The 13,363-nt window shown below is 41.8% G+C and overlaps 1 protein-coding gene across 5 annotated transcripts in view; it reads right to left on the bottom strand.

The window, feature by feature from the left end:
* Window positions 1-188: 188 nt before the first annotated feature.
* The window catches only part of sgtb.L (small glutamine rich tetratricopeptide repeat co-chaperone beta L homeolog), a 34,530-nt gene continuing 21,355 nt past the window's right edge, over window positions 189-13,363 (bottom strand). For 3 of the 5 annotated variants that reach the window (XM_018245605.2, XM_041580589.1, XM_041580591.1), the window contains 9 exons: window positions 11,741-11,822; window positions 10,867-10,966; window positions 9,441-9,545; window positions 9,163-9,301; window positions 9,009-9,071; window positions 7,929-7,966; window positions 6,668-6,769; window positions 5,575-5,696; window positions 1,132-1,430 (listed from right to left, as the gene is read on the bottom strand). In XM_018245605.2, coding sequence (XP_018101094.1) covers window positions 5,585-5,696; window positions 6,668-6,769; window positions 7,929-7,966; window positions 9,009-9,071; window positions 9,163-9,301; window positions 9,441-9,545; window positions 10,867-10,966; window positions 11,741-11,822 — 741 coding nt within the window. In that variant the 3' untranslated portion in view covers window positions 1,132-1,430; window positions 5,575-5,584. 5 annotated transcript variants of the gene reach the window in all.

The raw sequence follows: 13,363 nt of genomic DNA, 5'->3' as shown, positions 1-13,363 counted from the left end.
TTGCCGAAATTGCAAACTGAAGAACTACGGAATAAAAAGCGAAATAACTAAAAAACCACAAATAATAGAAAACGAAAACCAATTGCAAATTATCTCAGAATATCAGTCTCTACATCATAATTTAAAGGTGAAAAATCCCTTTAATGATAATGGGTTGTTCTTTAAAAAAAAAAGTCTAGAGGGCTGCGTTTGTTCAGCGCTACTTTTATTAATGATCATGAAGCAATACAGATTTAACAGTTTATATCATTCCATCCCTTTTCAGTAATGAATATAAAGTTTCTTTAATTTGCAAAATATTTACAAAATCTTCCCATCGTATGTAATGGTGTATTCATGAGCTGCTAAAATAACAAATTCCCTCTGAGTTCTCATTAAAGGTACTTTTGCAAGTGGCATTTTGTCTTTTTTTTTTTTTCTTTGCCCAAAAGTCCCCAATGCAACTGAAATTGCCTCCCATTACAGTGTATTGCAATTGGGTGAAAATGGTCTTATGGGCAGTACCGTAACTAGAGGGGGGGGCGGGTCCTGGTGCGTGACGCCCCCCCCCCGAACTGCCCGCATTTCAGTGGCGCGCAAGCTGCCGGGGGGGCCCTGAGGGGGTGCGGGCCCTGGCCCGCTCGCACCCCCTGCTCCCCCGGTAGTTCCGCCACTGCACATGGGTTTTGAGCAAAGAAAAACATACTGTCAGCAGGCAGCATGTCCTTACCCTTAACCTGTAGTACATCCAGAAACTGTCATCTACATCCTTATAAATATAAACTATACAGTGAGCAAGATTCTAGAATAAAGCAGAGGATTTTGAAGAAATGTGTATGTTATAGAGAGAGAGAGATGGTTCAGGAGCAGCAACTGGCGGATATACAGTGAGTGATGGATACAGTTTCCACTACTTCACCCCGGGGTCCCCAACCTTTTATACTTGTGAGCCACATTTAAATGTAAAAAAGAGTTGGAGAGCAACACAAGCATGAAAAGTCCATGGGGATACCAAATTAGGGATGTTATTGGCTGTTTGGTAGCCTCTATATGGACTGGCAGTCTACAGGAGACGCTGTTTGTTAGTACATCTGGTTTTTATACAACCAAAACTTGCCTGGAATTCAAAAATAAGCCCCTGCTTTGAGGCTACTGGGAGTAATGTCCAAGGGGTTGGAGAGCAACATGTTACTCATGAGCCACTGGTTGGGGATCACTGACTTAATCCCGTTTCAGGAGCTGTCTAATGTGATCTTCAGAAGAGGAAATGGAATTGCAGGTGGGCTCTGTTCTCCACATTGACTGATGTTCCAGGGTCTCTGTGTGTGGAATGTGTGTTTGACAATGAAACGTTATTCAAGGAATGCAGACTGCCGCATTTTCACCGTAACTGCCATTCTCCTCACACATGGACAGCGCTGGCTTTCTCTTCTCTTTAGCTCACCGCCTACCTGCAATGCAACAGAAACTTCAATTGATTCAGACACATCTCATTTTGAATTGCTGATCTTACAGCTGACGCCATTCAGATTAGGGATGCACGGAATCCGGGATTCAGCCTTTTTCAGCAGGATTCAGATTCGGACGAATCCTTGTGCTGAACCGAATCCAAATCCTAATTTGCATATGTAAATTATGGGTGGGAAGGGAAATCACGTGACTTTTCATCACAATACAAGAGAGTGATAAAATGGTTCCTACTTTTTCCTTTCCCGCCCCTAATTTGCATCGGTTCGGTATTCGGCTCACTCTTTCACAAAGGATTGGGGGTTTCTGCCAAATCCAAAATAGTGGATTCAGTGCATCCCTAATTCAGATACAACAATTCAGCAATATGTAATGTAGTTTTATCTCGCTAAGCAAAGTCTGTTTCTATCCACCATCAATGAATGCTATGAAAGTGACTTTACTCTTGTTTTACTAACCCCATACATGCTGAGAATTTGAGTTCAGCCGCACAGAAGCAAAGAGAATGAATACATGCAACCTGTATCATTTGTACAGCCATTATGGGGTATAGGGACATATTTATGAATAAGAGAGCCGACAGTCCACCACAAAATGCTTCCAATACTCTCCCATACAGTTCACTGTTTCAGAGAATTCCTTTGAATGTGAATATAAAATACTGTAAATAATGGCCAGCCTTTTGGGGGAAATCTGAAAAAGCCATATGAAAAAGCTTGGAAACCCCTTAATTCTTTGGAGTTTTGTTTATCATTGGCTGAGCTTTCAATGTAGCAACTTTCTTTTAATATTTAACATGCCTTTTGGAAACAGCAGTATTTCAGCAGTGCCAACAAGTTTATGGGATTAACAAAATTAGACAGGTGCATAAATTTGGGCACCCCAACAGAGATATTACATCAATACTTAGTTGAACCTTATTTTGCAAATGTAACAGCCTCTAGACGCCTCCTATAGCCTTTGATGAGTGTCTGGATGGCGGTATTTTTGACCATTCGTCCATACAAAATCTCTCCAGTTCAGTTAAATTTGATGGATGCCGAGCATGGACAGCCTGCTTCAAATCATCCCATAGATTTTCCATGGTATTCAAGTCGAGGGGCTGTGACGGCCATTCCTGAATATTGTACTTCTCCCTCTGCCTTTGTAGATTTCGAAGTGTGTTTAGGGTCATTGTCTTGTTGGAATATCCAACCCCTGGGTAACTTCAACTTTGTGACTGATGCTTGAACATTATCCTGAACAATTTGTTGATATTGGGTTGAATTTATCCGACCCTCGACTTTAACAAGGGCCCCAGTCTCTGAACTAGTCACACAGCCCCACAGCATGATGGAACCTCCACCAAATTTGACAGTAGATAGCAGGTGTTTTTCTTGGAATGCGATGTTCTTCTTCCACCATGCAAAGCACTTTTTGTTTTGACCAAATAACTACATTTTTTCTCATCAGTCCAAAGCATTTTGTTCCAAAATGACTGTGGCTTGTCTAAATGAGCTTTTACATACAACAAGTGACTGTTTGTGGCGTGAGTGCAGAAAGGGCTTCTTTCTCATCACCCTGCCATACAGATGTTCTTTGTGCAAATTGAGCTGAATTGTAGAACGATGAACAGATACAACATCTGCAGATGTTCTTGCAGGTCTTTGGAGGTGATCTTTGGGTTGTCTGTAACCATTCTCACAATCCTCCGCATATGCCACTCCTGTATTTTTCTTGGCCTGCCAGACCTGGGTTTTACAGCAACTGTGTCTGTGGCCTTCCATTTCCTGATTACATTCCTTACAGTTGAAACTGACAGTTTAAACCTCTGAGATAGCTTTTTGTAGCCTTCCCCTAAACCATGATACTGAACAATCTTTGTTTTCAGATATTTTGAGAGTTGCTTTGAGGATCCCATGCTGTCACTTTTCAGAGGAGAGTCAAACAGAAGCACAACTTGCAATTGGCCACCTTAAATACCTTTTCTCATGAATGGACACACCTGCCTATGAAGGTTAAGGCTTAACAAGCTAATCCAACCAATTTGGTGTTGCCAGTAATCTGTATTGAGCAGTTACGAGCATTCAAATTAGCAAGATTACAAGGGACCCAAATTTTTGTACAGCCAGTTTTTCACATTTGATTTAATTTCATACAACTGAATACTGCTTCACTAAAAATCTTTGTTCAGAAAACACCCCAGTACTCAGATGTTCCTGGGAAATGAAAGACATATCACTGTTATCTTTTTTGTTGAAACTGGAGTAAATTATTATGCAGGCTGAGAGGTGTTCCCAAACTTTTTCATATGACTGTAAATAATGATATTGCTTTATTTGTATTAGTGGCACAGGCCATCTTTCTGTTTTTTTACATTTTCATCCACCTACTATTCAGATTCACTATACAGCCAGAAGTATCTAGACACATGTCTTCCCTGATACCAAACCCAAAGGGTTTTATATGAACTCAGACCTCCTTTTGCTGAAAAAAGCCTCTACTGTTGTGGGGTGGTTTTGTATGTTGGAAGGTTGTTGGTGGCATTTGTTTCCACTGATATATAACTAGTTGGGTGATGATTTTGGGGATCAGGCCTAGCTCACTTCAGGGTTCCATTTCTTCCAACATGTGTTTAGTGGGGTTGAAGTCTGTGCAGGCCAATCAGGTTCTTCCACTCAATGCAAACCAGTTCACATACTTTTGGGTAGATTTTGATAATAAGGTTTGTGCACATACCTGACATGTGTTCACCTAAAGTAGAAGTAAACCTAAATAAAATTATGGCTAGAAATACTGTAATTTATGTATTGAACTTACTGTACCAAAGTTCAGTAGCCCTATAATAGTAATGATCCATTCCCATCCCCATATTGGATTGTGTTAGACCGTCTGTTTAGGTGCAGTTGCTCAGTGTGCTGTGGGCTGCTGTAGAGAGGCTACACTTAGGGGGTTATTTATTAAAGGTCAAGTTGTGTTTTTCTCAAAAAAATTGAGTTTTCAAGGGTAGTTTCAAAAGCTAAAATTTCTCAGGTTAAAAAAAAACTTGAATTTTTCGAGCTTTATTATGCCCTGAAGATGGAAATAGCTTGAATCCTAGAATACTACAGCTACAAACCTGTCGAGATCATGTAGAAGTCAATGGCAGAGGTCCCTTGAACCATTTGAAGATGTTTTCTGCTTTCATGATGTTCAAGATTTTTCTGTGGTTTTCACTCGAAAACTCGATAAATTAGAGTGATTTGAATTTTTTGCCGTCAATATCGCAGTCAATTGGAGTATTTGAGTTTTTTTTAATTCAAGGTTTTACATAAATAAGCAAACATTTGAGTTGTGAGTTTATTCGAGGTAGAAAAAAACCTCACAAACTCGAACTTTGATAAATAACCCTGTTAGGGTTGGATATCATCAAAACACTCGGGAAAAAATGTAGCACAAAAGCTGATTATTTGATTATTAAATGAGACGTGTGTATATATATATATATATGTATATATGAATATCTTGTAAATTATATCCTTATAAATGGTGAGTTCTGATGTCATCAGTTATAAACGGTAAGTTCTGATGTAATTTCTGTCACATGACTCACTAAAACTTGTGTATTATAATAAATAAAGTACCACCAGTTGCAAAATATGAGGATATGAAACTCCTCAGTAACTTATAATACCCTTGTATTTTACAAGAGGGGATACTTTATTCACTATATAAAGTAACATAGTACTGCACTCAACGGAAATGCTTCAAGATTTCAAGAGAAATCCTTGAGAAAGGGTACAGTTGGTGTTTGAAACGCTGGATTATTTTCAATAAATATTGATTATTCCTGTTGAGTGTGGTACTATGTTACTTTATTTACCTTATTTACCAGCACCCGGGCAAGTTGCTAAACAAGTTTAGGTTGTGCTCCTCCATGTTTTTATATATATCATATAGTCATTCCCAAGCTCAGGCAAATGACTGCAGCCCAGTGTATACCCTGTAAACTGACAACAGAAAGTCTGGAGCTACTGGTGGAACCTTTGAAGGCACGGATGTTAAACGATTAAGGTCTATGATAAAAAGTTGCATTTCTAGCCTCAGCCATAGCAAATATCAAGGGAATCAGCCAAATACCCAAATGTGGGGAACTAAATGATGACTTGCCTGCTTTGCCTCAAGAATGCTCCTCCGTCGTGCCGCTAAATGACCTGCTCCGAACGTGATTCCTCAGTTGCTGTATTAGATCTGGATTCTGCTGCTGGATCTGCTGAGCAAACTGCTGCCCACTAAGGAAAACACCAACCAAATTATAGACTGTGCTTTGTACATACATATATAGGCCAGGCAACGGCCATTTTTTTTAAAAATTATTTAACACTTTCCAGCTTTCAAACAGGGTCACTGACCCCCATCTAAAAAACAAATGTAAGGCTACTTTTAATTACTCATCTTTCTGTTCATCATCATCATCATCATCATCATTTATTTATATATCGCTGTCAAGATACGCAGTGCCTCTCGTATTCATAGTCCAGTCTCTTATTCAAATCAATGCATGTTTACTAGGGTAACTTGGACCCTAGCAACCAGATTACTGAAATTGCAAACTGGAGAGCTGCTGAATAAAAAGCTAAATAACTAAAAAAACACAAATAATAAAATATAAAAACTGATTTGCAAATTGTCTCAGAATTTCACTCTCTACATCATAGTAAAAATGAATGTAAAGTTGAACAACTCCTTTAAAGAAAATGTTGCTTGCACGCTTAAGCGACCGAGGGGGGAAGAGAGCGGGACTGTTACTATGCACGACGGGCCCCTTCAAAGATTTTCGGCAGGGGGCCCAGCAAGAGCTTGTTACGCCACTGCCCAAAGGAATGTAGACTTAAGGTATGGAGATCCAAATTACAGAAAGATCTCTTATCCAAAGAAACCCAGGTCCCATACCTGTACAACTAGAATGATTACGAAAGCTACACATACAATGCAAAAGCACACAAGTATAATGTTATATGGTGTTTGCAGCTGTTGCTGAAGTTGCTCATAATTCTACACTATTCCTGTTTTCCTCCCATCTTGTTATTGCATGTAACGTGTTGTTGTGGCCTGTATCCCTAGTATTTGTTTCCATGCAGAATTAGAATTTGATTGGCTAACTCTCAAGCACAAGATGAGTGTGTTAGGACAGACCTACGTTATCCCTTCTATTTGCAATGAGCACATTTTCTCATGTAGCATATAAAATACAAGTACTTACGCTTGGATTAGACTTGAGAGGTCTGTTAACCCTCCAACACCCGCAGCTGGGCCGTTTGCTGCATTTGACATCATGCCAGACATCCTGCAATGCACAAACCCCCTGTACCCTGGTTATGGACTATATTATTCCCCACTACCTTTTCAGACAGGATTATATCCATACTATTGGGGCTCATTTATACACACTGGGCAAATTTGCAAATGGGCAGTAACCCATAGCAACCAACCAGTGATTAGCCTTTTTCAGTCAGCTGCAAGGTGAACACTGAAAGCAATCATCTGATTGGTTGCTATGGGTTACCGCCCAGGAGCAAATTTGCCCAGTGTTTATAAATGAGCCCCAGTGACTGCATGTGGAATTCTGGCTGCCTGGAAGGTATTTGTTGTATCAGTTCATACGGCACTGTGCAATTTGAATGTACAAATCACGTTCTTAGTCTTACATTACATTTACAAGCTGGAGGGCAGAAATGGTTGTTCTCTACCTGGCACTATGATCAGCGGCGATCCTGGGGCTGCTGCTGCCTGAGGTGAGCTGGCAGCCAGTAAGATATATGTGGTGTGATACTGGCGCAAAACGTAGTATATATAGGGTCAGGGCCAGATTTATAAACTGTTTGCCCATAGGCCACTCAGCCCCCCCCTCACACCCAAACTACTTCCCCCTACAGCCCCACCCTCCGCAACCAACCCTCTCCCATCCACACCCGACCCTCTCCCCCTCCACACCCACCCTCTCCCCCTTCACACCCGACCCTCTCCCCCTCCACACCCGACCCACTTCCCCTTCTACACCCGACCTTTTCCCCTCCACACCTAACCCTCTCCCCCTCCACACCCGACCATCTCCCGCTCCACACCCGACCCACTTCCCCACCCGACCTTTTCCCCTCTACACCTAACCCTCTCCCCCTCCACACCCGACCCACTTCCCCTTTCAGCTCCGTCTTTGCAGGCACTGGGGACTGGGGGGCAAGAGATTCAAACAACTGTTAAAATCTCCCAGTCCCCATTTCAGATGTAGCCAACAGGCATCATGACGCCCCAAGCTCTCTGCCACCCTAGGCCCGGGTCTTTGTGGCCTGCACAAAAATCCATTCCTGTATAGGGTTCATGTACCTCCTGCACTTAAATTGTCAATATAAGCCCATACCTTGGAGGATTAGTTGCTCTTAATCGAAGTGACCTAATTCAGGTTGATAACTTCATAACCCATTGGAACAAGTAGTTTAGGTTATTTATACCAGGCACATACTCACAGCTGTTGTACTTGGGGATCCCGCATCAAGCTGGCTGCCTGGAAGGAATTAGAAAATGGAAGCACTGTAGATTAATTAGCATAAACAGTTATATAGCATATTCCATTTATAACAGAAGACTTTTAATCCACAACTATCCTGTTCTCACTGTCTACTCTTAACAGATGCCTCCAGAAGGATTTGTTGGCATTTTTTCCTTCTATAGACAAACCTATCTTCAGAAGTGAGATCTTCATTCCCTACTGTGGCAGTTGCCCTCGCTTCTCTTGCTTCTCTACAGCAATTCGTTTTTGTTTCTGTCCAGGAAACTAAATGTTTATGGTGTATATTTTATGCTGGGACCTGAAATGGTTTATTAAGAAGAAGAGTGAACTTATCATATTGAGAGTGTACAGTACTTTAATTTAGGACTATATTAAATGGGTGGTTAACTTTCTGTATATTATAGAATGGTCAATTCTAAGCAACTTTTCAATTGGCCTTTTTATTTTTTGTATAGTTTTTGAAATATTTCCCTTCTTCTTCTGACTCCAGCTATTTAGGCCCTCTCCTATTCGTATTCCAGTCTCTTATTCTAATCTATCCATGGTTGCTAGGGTAATGTGGACCCTAGCAACCATATTGCTGAAATTGTAAACTGGAGAGCTGCTGAATAAAAAGCTAAATTACTCAAAAACCACAAATAATAAAAAATGAAAACCAATTGCAAATTGGCTCAGAATATCACTCTCTTCATCATACTAAACGTTAATTCAAAGGTGAACAACCCCTGTAAGCTGTGTGTGGCTGCTACAGGCTGGCATTGCTTGTTACAACTAAGGCTATTATCTACGAATACTTCTATATCCTTCTCCATCAAAGCTCCACCATTTTGGTTTTTGGGCACTATATAGCTGTGCTATGGCACCAAACATATCCTCCCAAATAAACTTTTATGTTTGTGTATAACCCCCTGATGTCAATGGAGTAAGCAGCACTTTTGCAGTTGGTGCCCACTATGGCATATACCAAATTACATGTACCCCAGATCTATGATTTGAGTCTGCCAAACCCAGATTTTACTTGCCCTTTAAATCTTACCATGCTGACGAATGCGGGGTTGTTCATCAGGCTGGCCATATCAAAGCCCCATTCAGAGCTTATCTACAAGAAATAAAGCAGGGAAGGGTTGTTTTCAATATTTGTCAATATTTGCTATAATGACACTTTCATTATCCACAGGAAAGAGACTTACAGGGCTTGGGATCTGCCTCAGTTTCTGTTCCGCTAGTTTCAAATTCATTCTGTATGATTCATTTTCAGGATCGAGATCCAGGGCTTTCTGGTAGCTTTCAAAAGCTTCTTTGTACCTAGACATGGCCACCAATGCACGCCTACATGGGATGGATAATAAAGATGTTAGAAGTGTGTTCCTGTGATACTCCCAGCCTTATGTACTGTATGTAAGTGCAAACTCCCAGCTACCCTGTGCTATCACCGTAACCACAAGCTCACTTTATGTAGCCCTCATACCCCATTCTTCCATAGGCTTTGCTGTACTTGGCATCAATGGATATGGCTTTCTCACAGTCTGTTATGGCTTCACTGTGCTTTCCCCTCTGACTCTGGGCTGCTGCTCTGCAAATACAAAGAGATGTAATTTAAGTCACTGGCTGTCAGTCGTAAGCTGATTGTCATGATACAGGCCTGCAAGAGTTAATAAAACAGGCCAAGGTATCATGAAAAAATATTTCTGCAAGTACCAAATCAGATAAGTAACAGGCCTCTCTTCACTGGAAGGTCTGGAAGGTCTACCCGTCTCCAAGCCCTGGCTGATAGGGCTGATAACAACCATTCCATGTAGAGGGGTGAAAGCCCAAGGAGGGGTGACTCATTAAGGCCCCTCATAGGTGATGTGGAGGTCACACTATAACATTTACTCAAACATACGTATCAGCCCAGAATCCATACTTGTTGTACCAGCACTATAAGAAACTGGTTATCGATTCAATCCCACATTAGCTTTCAAAAAAGTCCAAACATGAATAGGTTTGGCTCTTGGTTTATCAGATGGGAATATCTGGGCAGGGGCAAGTCACACAGTATTATAAGATATTTGGTATCTATGGACCCAGTAGGAAGAAATCTGACCACTACATATCAGAGCCGGGCCATGCTGGGCAGGCGCCCTAGGCAGGCCCGGCAGTCGCAGCGCCTATTTAGTGTGCACGCATGCGCGAATTTGCCCTCGCGTGCGCATGGGCGAATTTGCGCATGGGCGAATTTGCGCATGCGCAGAAGCGCATAAAGCGCGAACAGTACGTAGAGACGGCCAGAGAAGGGAACCGGACTGGGGGTAGGCGACAGAGGAGGTACGTGCCTGGTGCCCTCCCAGCTTTGCGCCCTAGGCACGTGCCTACTCTGCCTACCCCTAGTTCCGCGGAGCCCTGCTACATATTATATATTTTCTCTATGGTGTTCCTGTAAGGAGTTTTGGTTATTATATGTTTGGTCCAGTTCCTACCCACAAGAGGTAAAAAAAAGACTCAATCTGAGTCCTACTAGGCAATGTCCCCTTGCATTTCTGAGGGAGGGGGAAGTATCCAATTACCTGATAGCCTGAACTCATTGATAAATAGTCAGCTCTTCTGACTAAAGGTGGCCATACACGGGCCGATAAAAGCTGCCAACAGACCGAGTCAGCAGCTTATTGGCCCGTGTATGGGGCCCTCTTTCGCTGGATTAACCCCAGGCAGGTGGAGTTTTCTGCTGATAGGAGAACCAGCCGGAGTTTCAGATAAGTCAATACAATCACTTGGGGGTGACTAACATTTGGCACCACCAAGTGCTAAACGACTTTCCTTCTCCTTTAACTATCCACTCACTAGAGCTAGATTCTCTTTCAATGGAGAATACTATCATATGATCAGCATGCACTCCGTGTGACAGTTCTACATACCTGTTACAGTAATAGACTGCATTGTTGGGATCCAGTTCTATAGCCTGTGAGTAGCAGTCTACAGCCGCCTCATAGTTCTGCTCCTTCATCAAACCATTACCTGAATGACAGAAATACTGCACACTTGTCATATGGATTAGACTGCTTCTACTGCTGCTACTGCTGCACACACAAAGGCCTTCACCAGTGCTATATCTTTCATTTAAACAGATTGTTTGTTTGTTAAACGTGAACTTAAAGGGAACCACCCCTTCAAATGCAATGGGACTCACTGGGCAATAGTGTTTGCTAGAATCCAAATGACCCTAGCAACCATGCACTGATTTGAACAAGAGACTGGAATATGAATAGGAGAGGGCTGAATAGAAAGAGGAGTAATAAAAAGTAGCAATAACAATACATGTGTAGCCTTACAGAGCATTTGTTTTTAGATGGGTCAGTGATCCCCATTTGAAAGCTGAAAAGAGTCAGAAGAAGAAGGCAAATAATTTAAAAAAAAAACTCTAAAAAAAAATAAATACATACGAAAGACCAATTGAAAAGTTGCTTAGAATTAGCCATTTTATAACTCACTAAATGTTAACTTAAAGGTTACTGCCCCTTTAAATATTTTAATATTCAGATTTTCAAGCCTTAAAAAAGCATGACAAAAGCATGCATTCAAGGTTATACCATATCCTAATAATGAAAAACAATGCATAATCACATATGAAAAAAAAAGTCTAGTCAGTAAAGTCAGTAGTTAATATAGAATATATATATATATATATATATATATATATATATATATATATATATATATATAGATAGATAGATAGATAGATAGATAGATAGATAGATAGATAGATATAGATAGATATAGAACAGATCTAACCTTCATCCTTTAACTGTTCAGCCTTTTCTGCAGCTGATAGTGATGATGGAGAGATCTTGTTGGTTTGTGTCAGGTCATCATCCTGTGAAATGGAAATGGAGACATAACATGCAGACAGAGTTAATGCAAAGAGAACATTACTAGTGCAGACAGAGCTCTCTGGTAGAAGTTTAAAATTACAAGTTAAAAATCTGAATTTTAGCTCTTGAAGTTACTAAGAGTGGCTTTAGGACAGAGACACACGTGGAAATTCAAGGAGATCAGTTGCCCTGCGACAAATCGCTTCTTCTTCAGACGACTAATCTCCATGGATTGCCTTCCCGCCAGCTAGAATCTAAATCACCGGTGGGATGGCATTTGAAGCACTTCATTTTCCAAAATTGCCGAAGTTACTGTAACGGGCCCGAAGGCACAGTAATAGTGTAGACCAAAGAGGAGACCAGACCAGGTTCGAGGTACAAGAGGGTTTAATCCAAAGAATCGTCAGAATACAGGCAAAAAGGTCAGACCAGGCAGAAGACAAGCGGAATCGTAAGACAGGCAGGAATCGGTACACAAGTAATCAATATAGTAAATAACACCCAGGAACTCAGTAACAGGAACCTATAGTTGGGCAAGGAGTGGAAGGGGAAGTGAGTTTAAGTAGTCCCAGGGTTGGCGCCAATTTTTGACGCGCTTGCGTCAGACGCAGACGCCAGCGTCCCCACGCTGACGCCTTGACGCCGGCGCCCGATTCTGACGCCGGCGTCCGTTCCGTCGCCGACAACCAATCCCGGAATGGGAGGGAGGTGAGGTCATAGACCTGTGTCCAGCAAGAGCCATGTGGTGAGGTAGGCGGTCGCCATCTTGGACGCCATCTTGAGAAGCCGAGGTAGATTCCATTACAGTTGCCTCACGAGAAAACTTCGGGTGACTTTGGAAAACGAAGCTCTCCAAGTGCCATCCCGTTGGCGATTTCGATTCTAGTTGGCGTGAAGGCAGTTTGGGGAGATTAGCCGCCCAGAAGAAGAGGCCATTTGTCGCCGGGCCGACTAATTCTCCCTGAATCTGCAAGTGTGTCTCTGCCCTTATGCTACTCATGGTAATTTGCAGGAGTAGCCTGAGGCAAGTTTCTCCACTTGTCTCAAGACAGCAGCACTCCTGCCTTTCCAAATATTAAAAGATGGCCAGTCAGTAGAAAAGCTATATTGAACTGCTGGATTTCAACTACGCCTCCAATGCTTCACCTTGCGAAGTTGAAACTGGATTTTGCATTTCAAATGGACTGGCTGGAGGCTAATCTTAATAGGGAACGTCAGGTAGCAAGTTTCTTCAACACTTGGTCAAAATATGTGTATACTTTGTCCCCTCAAAGACAACAAGAAATAGCTTCGGTATTCAGATTCACATCATGGTATATGTCCGAGGAATTGTCGGGGAGGCAAATAATACCCTCAGGGAGTCTGACATAGGGCTAATTGATTATGAAGATGGGAAAGGTTTGGGGAACTGGGGGAATATTCAATTACATAATTTCCATTATGTTACCTCTGTCTTATATTGAACTGTAGTTGCATGTTATGCTATTATGACTGGTGACGGTCAGGAAGGGTGTGCAGACCGGACCCAGTCTCAAAATTGCAA

Source organism: Xenopus laevis, chromosome 1L, assembly GCF_017654675.1.
Source record: "Xenopus laevis strain J_2021 chromosome 1L, Xenopus_laevis_v10.1, whole genome shotgun sequence".
Classification (NCBI taxonomy): domain Eukaryota; kingdom Metazoa; phylum Chordata; class Amphibia; order Anura; family Pipidae; genus Xenopus; species Xenopus laevis.
The sequence above is the reverse complement of the archived record's forward strand: the minus strand, read 5'-3'. Positions and strand labels throughout refer to the sequence as shown.